General features: G+C 38.1%; 1 protein-coding gene across 2 annotated transcripts; it reads left to right on the top strand.

Moving 5' to 3' along the window:
* The first annotated feature begins 514 nt into the window (after positions 1-514).
* Positions 515-11742, top strand: LOC140756934 (sorting and assembly machinery component 50 homolog A). 2 transcript variants are annotated; one of them, XM_073092472.1, is made up of 13 exons: positions 515-660; positions 1938-2051; positions 2503-2625; positions 3193-3288; positions 3416-3500; positions 3822-3951; positions 4862-4967; positions 5542-5629; positions 6133-6314; positions 6922-7074; positions 8808-8928; positions 9946-10162; positions 10948-11742. In XM_073092472.1, exons 1-12 carry the CDS (start codon positions 640-642, stop codon positions 10128-10130), a joined length of 1404 nt encoding a protein of 467 aa, XP_072948573.1. In that variant the 5' UTR covers positions 515-639; the 3' UTR covers positions 10131-10162; positions 10948-11742. The 2 variants fall into 2 exon arrangements, with proteins under 2 accessions (XP_072948573.1, XP_072948574.1); XM_073092473.1 differs by lacking the exon at positions 10948-11742 and having other exon boundaries at positions 9946-10164.

Raw genomic sequence — 11742 nt, 5'->3', positions numbered from 1 at the left:
ATTTTCTGTTTGTGCTTTTTGTTTTATTAAAATTATCTAAATTACATCTGGTTCGTACACTGCAGTCAGTAAGCTAAAAGTATAAACAAAAGCCGACATTTGATTAAATAATTTATTGTAATAAGCCATAAATGAAAACGTTCAACTACACAAAAATGTAAGAACAAGACATATTACAATGAATTTAAAATAAAATAATATCTTTTGTTTTATTTATTAATTTTTATTTTGAGTTATAATATTTTCTTATTTGCGTAAAATGGAAAGACATTACTAAACTTGCATGAACACAAAATTGATCAGCTGATCTTAATCACAGACTATGTAGTAAAATAAAAAAGGCATTGCCATTTCGATGTAATCCACCTATTAATTACAATGTAGTATCCATTCTAAAGTAAAAATTAATCTTTAAATGGCCTACATCCTATATATTTTTCAAATGTAATTATCAGGATTTATTAAACAATATTTTTCTTTTATCAGTGTTGCCATAATAATGACAATCAACCAAATCTAGCCAAATGAAAGTCCGCTGTCAAATCGGTGTTATTTATGTAATTCAAAATAATAAATTCTAAATTTCAACAATTCAAATAGTTTCTATAATAATTATAATATTATAAAACAAATAATAAAATGGGTACCGTACACGCTAAGGTACGTATAATAATATCATAATTTTGTTAAAAACATTGAGAGGTTAATTTCAAATTGGAACATTTATTTTTTAATTTTTCTTCATACTGTGTAAAGTAGCAAGGATTTTGTTGCGTAACATTTTTTATATATTCATATTATTATTTATTATATTATGATAAGCACAAGAATTAATGTAATAACATTACACAGCTATAAATAAAGATGACTTCAGTAATATTTATTTCTTTCTATGTTATCAACAAGTATCCCAAAATTTATAAATGCTTTCTCGGACTACGATAGATTTATGGTTCGACTCCGGCGGCGCCACCGCCACCTATTTCTGCCTAATATCAGCAGTGCTGTGTTCTGGTTTGAAGTATGGTACACCAGAGACATATGAGACATTTCCCCTAAGTATCTAACTAAGAAGCTAATCTGTGACCTATATCAGGTAGGTCTCTAATCCTATCTAGGGTTGATTACTAATCATATAAAGGATTTCAACATCAGGTTGACCAAAAGCTAAAATGCTACTTTTGTAAAATAAAATAATAGGATGAAGCTATGTGAAGAGTTAACACAACTAAGACCGACTTTATCAGTTAAATATGGAATGCAATTTTTTCTATATTACTTTGACTTTCTGTCTATTTGATAAAATCTGCTCTTAAAGCTTCCAGCCTTTTCATAAGTGAAGATCTTGTGTTTTGGTGGTAGATATGTGGATGTGGTGGATTGAAGGTGGTAGAACCCTATGTGGTTTGACTTGGCTGGCACCACCACCACACCTATTTCTACCTAATAACAGTAGTGTTAGGTGCTACTGTGTTCCGTTTTGAAGGGTATGGTAAGGGAGACAGACTTTTCCGAGGCGTTTCAGCTTAGTCCTCAGGGGTAGCGGCGCATCTGTGGCCGTTCTCAGGTAGAAACATCTAATCCTATCTGGGGTTGTACAGATGTTCATGAGCGGCAGTAGCCACTTACCATCAGGTGAACTGCATGCTCGGCTGCTACTCCTATATTATAAAAAAAATACATATAAGGTGGGTTTAGTCCTCAGGAGTGGCATGTGATCAGCTTCAGGTAGAACCTGTTCTATATGGAGGTGGTTACAGTCCATACGACAGTGACTCCTTACCATCAGATGAAATACCTGCTCAGTTAATGACATAATTTAAAGAAAAAGAAAACTAAACTTGTCATTTACATGTGTGCTTTACCAATGATTAACTCGGCACCTGGGAATAACCCTCAGATTTCATGTGTAATACGATCAGTGATTCTGTTTACAGGCAGAGCAAGGCAGCGGAGACATGGGCCCAATGAGTGGACTCTTTGAGCTCGAGGAACCCTTGGATCTGGAGGAAACCATGCCCAAACCCAGCATCAAGCTCAATGGAGTGAGGGTAGGTTCCAACCACCATTATTACCACTATTGGTTTGATGATAATAATTTGACGATCCTTGTGGCAGAGCGGTCATATGGGTTTGCAGAGGGTTCCTGGTTCGATTCCCGCCCAGACAGATCTGAATGATAAATTTCAGAAATCTAAATTTCTATCTGGGTCTGGGTGTTTCTGTATTTGTCGTTGTGTGTGTAAATTGCATGCATGACACAGGGTATACTAGTGTGGGGCTGTAAATGATAAGGCAGACGGGCTACCTGATGGAAAGCAGTCACCGTCGCCTATGGACATTTGCTACACCAGAGGAGTCGCCAATGCATCGCTGGCTTTTGAGGAGAGATCTCTTTACACCTTTTTTCACTTTTTTTGGGGCTCTTCAGCTCCATGTAGAAAGCGTATTTTTTAAAGAAAGAAAAAAAGATAGATAATGAGATTTTTTATTATATTTCAGGCGCGCGTAGATCGAGTACATGTGGATGGGTTAAGTCGGACCAAAGACGACATCATACGAAACACCGTGGATGATCTCTTCCACGCTACCGATTTTGAGGATGTCATTGTTAGGGCGCATAAGGTAAGGGAGAGAAATAAGGAAATAAAGAGTGAGGGAGAGAAAGCATAAGTGAGAAAGAGATGTAAGAGAGAGAGAGAGAGTGTGTGAGAGAAAGAGGAAAGAGGGAGAAATAATAATAGTTATAATAAAATCCATTTATTTCCTCTCACAATAAGGACTTAATCTATAAACATGTAACAAAGATGAAATAAAATTATCTGTGAGTCTAAGTAAGAAATGGAGAGGATCAAAGAGACAGAGAGAGCTAGAAAGATTTAGAGTATGATAGACAGGACTAGAGAGAGTGGGAGAAGTAACAAATATGAAGGAGAGATAGAGACAGCATCTGAGAAAAAAGAAAGCAAGTGAGAGAAAGATAGCCATAGAACGGGAGAATAAGAAAGCTAGATGATTTAATAATATTGTGACTAAAATTTTACATAGACCAAAAAATTAAAATTACACATAACTTAATATTTTTTAAGTGAGAGAGCCAAATGCCTTAATATTATGGTGACTAAAATTTGACGTATAACTAGATTAAAAGTAAAAATTATGCATTACTTAATCATTTTTAATTTCTTTCAGGTACGCCGCGCTCTGGACTCGATGGGATGTTTCCGGGACATTGGGGTCTATATCGACGTGTCTAATGGTCCAGGTTCTACTCCCGAGGGACTCGAGGTAAGTATTCTGTTCAAGCCATTAAATCTGTTCATATAACTATACAATGAAAGTTGGTAATATGAACTCTATATGGTACATTAATATATAGAGTTGATATTACCACCTTTATTATTGTTTGTTTCAGGTAACATTCCAAGTGAAGGAGCTGTCTCGTATCGTCGGCGGTATCAACACCACTGTTAGTGAGAACGAAGGAAATCTTGTCCTGGGTAAGTTATTTTATTGATTACAAAAATATACGATGAATAGATAACCACTTTCCTTTGGGAAGTTGTTTAAAAATTATATTAAACATCTATCTGTTTTATCTGTCGATGTTGACACAAAATTTTCGACATGACCATGACCAATCTGTGTCTAACATCATATTGACCAATATTAAACATTAACTTAACATTTACCATGTCAGGTCATAAGATGTCAAATGACTAATCTATTATGACTTTATTTTCAACATGACATTGATTAACTCAATGCCAATGTTATATTGACCAACCAATGTTAAACGTCAACTTAACATTGTACGTCAGGTGTTAAGATGCCTAACGTGATGGGTCGCGGCGAGAGGCTCCAGGCGGAGTACAGCGTCGGGCACCGAAGCTCGTCCAATTTCAGCGTGTGCGCCACTAAGCCGTACCCGCATAAACCTCTCGTGCCTGTGTGAGTGTTTTTATACATAATTATTTTTATATACACACATAAATAAATATGCACAAATAAGGTCAAAAATAAAAAAAAATATACAAATAATTTTTAACTTACACTATACACGCATACGCATAAATAAATAAATAAACAAATCAATATGCACAAAAAAAGTAAAAAAGAATCATTAAGGGAATACAAACAATGTTTTTTATTAATTTAATAGAAAATGTAATCAACCCAATTTATTAAATATAAAAGAAAAAAGAATAATAAAAAAAAGAAAAAGAACAAAAGTAAAACAGCGTAGAAGCATATGCATGTCATCTGTAATTAATCACAATAATATAAGAGTCCTGCCTGAGTTATTCCACTGATGCATTACTACCACTGAGGACTAAGTTGGAATGCCTCGGATAAGTATGTCTCGCTTACCCTTCGATCATTGGTATTCTTGATCGAAGCCCTTACCACACCCTTCAAACAGCGATGAACTGATTCTTACTCTCATTAAGGTGGTGCTTCCGGATTCGAGCCACAAAGGGTTTCTACCACGTTCAAAATATCTCCCTTTTTCTATAGTTAATTGTATCAGGCGTTACTTTGCGGAAATCCATGCTATTCAGTTAAGATTAAAACTACTGCGCAACAATCCGCTACAAATATGTATGATGGTATATATTTTAAACCATGCAGTATGTACCACCCTCCCTCCCTCAAAGGTTGCATGCAGATGCAAAAATTAAAAATATACACCACCATACATACCACCACCTCCACTCCCTTTTTCTACTTGTATTTTGTTTTTATCTCTCCGTCTGACACTATGAATGACTACGTACATATGCGTATGTATATTTATGTATGTATGTATGCATGTGTGTGTGTGTATATGTGTGTATGGATGACTTTATATTGTTCGCAGGCTATCAGCGACGGTGTACCAACAGAACCACGAGTACCCGTGGTCTGGCTACCGGTTACTGGACCGCGGGGTTCTCCTCGATCTGGCCTTCAGGACATCACCCTCGGTTGGTACCTCGTTATTATTTAAAATCTTATTTATATTTTGGAAGTGAAAACTCCTTTAGCGGCGTTGTGCACTTTTTACCCATCAGTAAAATGTTAAACTCGCGTCAGGACACGTGGCCTGATCGAAAATTCGTAAGACGGCAAAGCAAACTGCAAAAGTCAAGATGTCATCCGGTGTCAGCATAGAAACTATATGTCAATGGGTGTCAGTTTCATTATTTATTTATTGTATTTTATTATTAAGGTTAGGTTTCGAGAGTTTTCACTTCAAGCACTTCACTTCAGCAACAAAACAAATTATAATACATAGTACACAATGATATAAGTCCTAAACATAGTAAAACAAATGAAATAACTTATGAACTAATTTTTCTTTGGAAATATTCATTTTCATTTCATATTTCATGAGAAGGTTAAAGTAATAGTGATTGTTGACGCGATTTTTTTTTCCCAGTGGACTATGACCTAATCCTTCTCAATCTGAGATGAGACCCGTGCCCAGCAGTGGGACAGTAATGGGTTGATGACGAATGACGTCACATTGTTATAATTTACTAATCATATTGTTTGCAGACTAAACACAATATACAATGGGAGGGCCTCGTCCGCGACACTTCAGTCCTGAGCAAGACCACCAGCTTCAGGGTCAGAGAAAGTAGTGGTAAGTACACCAGTACATCATCAGTAGAAGTAGCGAGCGTAGACAGCATGTCTAACTGATGGTAAATCTCTGCTGTACTGCCGGACATTGGTATTCAACTCCAGATAGGATTGGAGGACCTGAGGTCGCCCACAGCGTTGGTACCCCTGATGACTAAGTTGGAATGCCTCGTGTTCTGTCTTAACACACTCTTTGAATTATAACATAACACCGCTAAACTGCTCTTATACGAATATTTGAAATTTAACGATACGTATAAATTTGAAAACTATAACATATTTCTAACTTAACCTAACCTAAATGTAATATCATATATCTTAGACTTAATAACCTGAAAACTACCCTATATTTCTGTAGAACTAGAATACTTTAAACATTTCTAAGTTAATTTAACCTGAAAAAAGCACACTTCAATATTGATCTCACCTAAAAAGTATTTCTGACCTAGTCTAACCTCAATACTATAATATATTTCTAACCTACCCCTACTCCACAACCCCCAGGTCCCCAAATGAAGTCAGTGATCCGTCACATAGTGACAGTGGATCACCGAGACGAGCCCATCTTCCCCACGCGTGGGACCTGGGTACAGTTCGCTAGTGAGTTGGCTGGACTGGGGGGCGGAGTCGCCAATATCAGGACAGAGCTCCAAGCGCAGGCGAACAAGGAGGTCGCGCCTAGTGTTGTGAGTATGGTTGTTGACTCGTTATTTTCGTTCGGTCAGTTGTTTAGTGATTTGTTTTGTACTACATTCGTTAATTGTTAATTTTTGTTATAACATTGTGGTAGCAGACGAGCATCAGTCGCACCAAGTGTTATGAGTTTGTTTATTTGTTCATTCTTTCTATCAATCGGTCAATAAGACATTAGTTAAATATTTCATTCATTTATCGTTAATTTTGTTTTAATATTGAAGTAGCAAATGAGTATGAAGTTTACTTGATCGTACGTCCCTACCATCAGGATGTCAGTAATCAACCCTAAATAAGATTTGAGTCCTACGTGAGGTCGGCCACAGATGCATTTCTACCCCTAAGGACTAAGCTGGAACATCTCAGAAAAGTATGTCTCCCTTACCACACCCTTCAAAACGGAACACAGCAGCGCTTAACACTGTCATTAGGCAGAAATAGGTGTGGCGGTGGTACCTCCGAAGAATTATATTATTTTGAAATACGTAATTAAAAGATAATTTGTGTGCTCCAAAATATACCACTTCTCTTTTGACGCAACGCGTCTTACCTCGATAGTCTACCACCCATTAACCACTGGATATTCCAACTCGGTTGCAGGTGGCACAGCTATCAGGCTCCGTGGGCATCCTCCACGACATGTTCGGCACGGAGATCCCGGAGCACTTCTTCCTGGGCGGCCCCGCCACCGTGCGCGGCTTCCGGCAGCGCGGCATCGGACCCCACTGCGACGGACACGCGGTGGGGGGGACGGTGAGTGGGGGGGGGAGGAGGGGGGAGAGCTAGTGGAGAAAGGTAGGGGATGGGGGGAAAGATGAGAAATCTAGGGGGAAAGGGATAGGATGAGGGGGATCGTCAGTGGGAGGCAGAAATACAAATACAGCGAGACAGGGAAACTAGAGGGAGGGAGAGGGAGAAACAAAATCGGCCACATTGTCAGGAAAACTAGGGGGAGGAAGGGATGAAATCGGGAAGATAGTCAGGCAAATTAGGGGGAGATTAAGACGGAATTTGGGGACAACGAAAGAAAAACAATATGGTCCAAAAGGTTTAATGCTAAATAGCACTTTCTCCCAGTCAACCTTAGGGATGAATATTTTTTTTTTTTTTTTTTTTTTTTTTGTGTTAGCATCTGCGATCAGTCTGTCTGCGACTATAAACAGATGTGTTGTGAGACTTATAAGGCTTGTAGGGAACTGCTCCCAGCGGAGCCGACCCTTTCTTTATTTTCGGACTATTAGTCACGCGTCATCGAACATATCCCGCCGCTTTTTTAGGCGACGTTCAGTGACTGCAGTTGCCAGCTGCCCCGCCAGTCGGTTGGGGTGCCTATGTAGGCGTTTTTTATATTTTTCTCCATGAATTTCTATTTCTGTTTTTACCATGGGTATGTTCAGGATTTCATGGACCTCTGTTGTTCTAATAAACCAAGGTGCATTTGATATTTGTTTTAAGATGTAATTTTGTACTCGTTGGATGATCATGACATTAGAGGTACTTGCCGTGCCCCACAGCTGTATACCATAAGTCCAAATGGGTTTCAGTATTGTTTTGTATATGAGCAGCTTGTTGTCAGTGGATAGTTTTGAGTTTCGTCCAAGTAGCCAGTAGAGACCCTTGTATTTTAGATTAATTTCGTCCCTTTTTGTTTGGACGTGTTTTTTCCAAGTGAGTCTACGATCCAAGTGCATGCCGAGGTACTTTACAGTGTTTTGGTGTGGTAGTTGGACGCCATTTAGGCTGACTGGTGAGCAATCGCCCTTTCGGAGTGTGAATGTTACGTGCACTGACTTAGATACACTAGTTGCAATCCTCCATTTGGCTAGCCATTTTTCAATTTCGTTTAGGCTGTTCTGTAGGACCTTAGAAGCTTTAATCGGACAGTTGTTCGATGAAAGTAGAGCTGTGTCGTCAGCGAAGGTTGCTATGGTAACATCATCGTTTTGGGGTAGGTCGTACGTATACAACGTGTATAAGATCGGTCCCAGCACAGAGCCCTGTGGGACGCCTGCAGATGTTTCATGAAAACATGAGGTGCAGTCACTTTCCCTGACTTGAAACAATCTAAATCTAAAGGGATGAATAAAATAAAATGATAAAAAAAGGGGGAGAAAGGAGAACATAAAAAAGAAAGAATAAGAGAAAGAGAGAGAAAAAAAAAGAAATAAGATATAAATGGATAAGAAGTAAATACATTTAAAATAAATTACTACTTGAAAATGAAGAAAAATGGTGTACACACCATATTGGGCGATTGGGGCGATAATGAAGGAAACTAGGGGAGAAAGAGATAGAAAATTCTGTTTGAGTAACTCTCAAAGAAAGAAAAGAGCAGTCTAAATCTAAGGCTAGCTAGTAAGTAATTTAGACTGCTTTAGATTAAGACTGATTTAGCTACCTTGCTGGCTAGTTACAATGATAGGGATGAAGCAAGGGTACATGAGACACAGAAATGAATTACCTAAGGGTGGTATTACAATGTGCAGATGTACTGGGCGACGGCGCTGCACGTGTACGCGCCGCTGCCCTTCCAGCCCGGCAAGGGCGGGCTCGGGGAGCTGTTCCGCTCGCACTTCTTCGTCAACGCCGGCTGCTTGGCACATCCTGGTGAGTGGTTGGTTTTAACTTCTAAATAGGAGGGACTGTGTGAGGCTATGTGTGTATGTATGTGTGTATGTTACTATGGCCACGGTTTTGACAAAGATTTCGATAGGGTTTTGGTTATTATATTCTTAGAAATGAAAGATTAGAAGCTTAAGAAAAGATTTAATTCATCACAAATTATCACAAAACTAAACAAAATGCTTATTAAACACTTCCACATATCTGCTTCTAAACGTTAATAAAAATAGTTACTTGAAATATTAACAATTTAACGAAAACAATAAATCGGTATAAAATCGGGCAGAGTTTCCGTGTTCAGTTCAACGTCTGACGAACGAAAGACCCGGCACTTGCTCTTCTTCGGCTTATAAAGCCGTAAAGGTGGGGTGATGTGACGTCACGTTCGGAATACCCTCTTCATTTTTCCAAGAATATTATATGAGCTTTTTTTTGGAATACGATATGTATTTCGTTTTATTCAAGTGAATCTTCTTTAAGCGCGTTACATAAAAGAAATTAGTATAATTATAAAATTTTTAGAGATGATTTTTTGTTTCATAACCGACAGATAATAATCGATATCAAGAAGTTAGGCTAATTGATGTCGTATCTTTGCAGGAAATAATTTTGATTGTTTTTTTACATGATATACTAAAATAACATTATACGGTATACAACGAGACGGTACGGTTTGGTCCGGTACTGTACAGTATAATATAATATGATATTATTCATTTTATCATTATTTTCGTATAATAGTTTCACTTGGTGACGAATTTTAACTTTTCTTACGCTTATAAATTCGCAAGAAGTTAAGCTTCTCTTGTACTGACACGTACGCAATTAGTCTAACGTCTCTCGTGCGTACACATATGCAAGAATATAGGACTTCTCTCGCACTTATAAATACGCAAGAAGTTTAACTTCTGTCGTACTTGTATATTATATACGCAAGAAGTTTAACTTCTCTCATAGTTTGACACACGCAAGAAGCTAAACTTCTTTTACGCTTTTCCGCAGAGGAGACGGGCGTAGCGGCTCTATCCGCGCTGTCCGCGGTCCGCGCGGCTTGCGGCTGCGGCGTGGCGCTGCGGCTCGGGCGCGCGGCGCGCGTGGAGCTGAACTACACCGCCCCGCTGCGCGCCGCCGCCGGGGACGTCGCCGCGCCCGGACTGCAGCTCGGCGTCGCCGCGCACTTCCTGTAGCCGTAGCCGCGTGGAGCTCCCCTGCAACGCCGGTGACGTAGCCCCGTCTGTAGCTCGACTGCACCGTCGATAACGTAGCTTTGAGGGCGATAGAACCCTTTGTGGTTCGACTCCAGCGGCACCACCGCCACGTCTATGTTTGTTAGAACAGCAGTGTAGCGCTGCTGTGTTCTGGTTTGAAGTGTGGTAAGGGAGACATACTTATCCGAAGCGTTCCAGCTTAGTTCTCAAAGTTAGCAACGCGTCTGTGGCCGACCTCAGGTAAGAATATCTAATCCTATCTGGGATTGTACAGATGTCCATACGGTAGTAGTCACTTACCATCAGGTGGACTGCATGCTCGTCTGCTATTCCTATATTATAAAAAAGACTCCGTATGTAGCGCGACTGCACCGCCCCGATGATAGTAGCTTTTTTTACAGGTGGATTTTGGCGAATTGCATCTTCAATCATCCTTTTATACAGGTATTCCAAACAAAAAATATAGTGTGTGCAAATTAATTTTACGTTAAAAATTATGTGTTACATCTTAATAAAATTATTGGTCCTATATTTAAAATTATGATAATTCATAATTAACATATGTGTTACAAAAATGAGAACTTATTGTGAAATATATGCTATGATAGAAATGTGTTAGATTGTAATAATTTACTAAAATTCGTAACACATAAATCCAACCTCAAGTACGGTACGGAAATCACCCTACCGTGTTGTAGCCATTCTCTTTTGCTTTTTTTAATAAAAAAACCTAATTTGAATTGAATGACTGAAATTCTAATATTCGTAATATCACTAAATATCGTTTTCTTTACAGGTAATAAAGAAATTTTGAAAAATAATAGAAGAACAACTGAACACTACGACTGCCTGCTCTGTATATTATTGTAATGTAATGCTTGTAAAATAAATTGTTAGTGTAAAAATGTGTAATACAGTGAGAAATGTTTCGTCACACAAAAGCCTTGACTAAGTTGGCACGTTCAATACGAATTTGTAAGTTTTGAGAGTACATGGTGTTCAAAATAATAAATATTTGGTTTGCTATAGAAAAATAACCAATTTAAAATCACACTGTATTGTGTATGTTAAGTAAATAGGTCTTTGTCTCGCTCGTATATACGCGTGTGACAGAGACAGACAGTGTTGTAATTACATACTGAGTTGTTAGCAAAAATTAGTAATATAAAATAGATTTCTCTATCTCACTCATACGTACGCGTGTGAGAGATAGACATTGTAGTGACGTCACAGTGACGTCATACCACTTGTTGTATGTGCCAGCTTTAGTTAAATAACCTATACAGAATTTTGTATTATCTTTAAGGGATTACAAAATATTTTGTTAGTCTAAATGGTTAATTTAAATAAATTCAGATCACGAAAGCGAAATAATCTTAATAATTTATACCAAAACAGCCTAATATTTTTTTTATAGAAGTTATACTTCTTTAAGCGTAATGAAGAAAAATATAAGAGGTTTTTAAAAAATAAAAGAACTTTGACCATGTATATGAAAAATTGCTTAAATATTTTTTAAATTAAAGTGTAATAGTTTAAGAACAGTCTGGGTTTAATAATTAATGCCATAACGTTTTAACCCACGACGGGT

This window comes from Epargyreus clarus, unplaced genomic scaffold (assembly GCF_041222505.1).
Source record: "Epargyreus clarus isolate Ecla_fem2 unplaced genomic scaffold, WU_Ecla_fem_2.2 ptg000036l, whole genome shotgun sequence".
Taxonomy (NCBI): domain Eukaryota; kingdom Metazoa; phylum Arthropoda; class Insecta; order Lepidoptera; family Hesperiidae; genus Epargyreus; species Epargyreus clarus.
The sequence above is the reverse complement of the archived record's forward strand: the minus strand, read 5'-3'. Positions and strand labels throughout refer to the sequence as shown.

Excerpts from the sequence above, each read along its gene's own strand:
- LOC140756934 (XM_073092472.1), top strand. The coding sequence starts at position 640 with ATGGGTACCGTACACGCTAAG. Across the intron at positions 4,968-5,541 it reads CCTTCAGGACATCACCCTCG|ACTAAACACAATATACAATG; the intron begins GTTGGTACCTCG and ends TATTGTTTGCAG. Across the intron at positions 8,929-9,945 it reads CGGCTGCTTGGCACATCCTG|AGGAGACGGGCGTAGCGGCT; the intron begins GTGAGTGGTTGG and ends GCTTTTCCGCAG.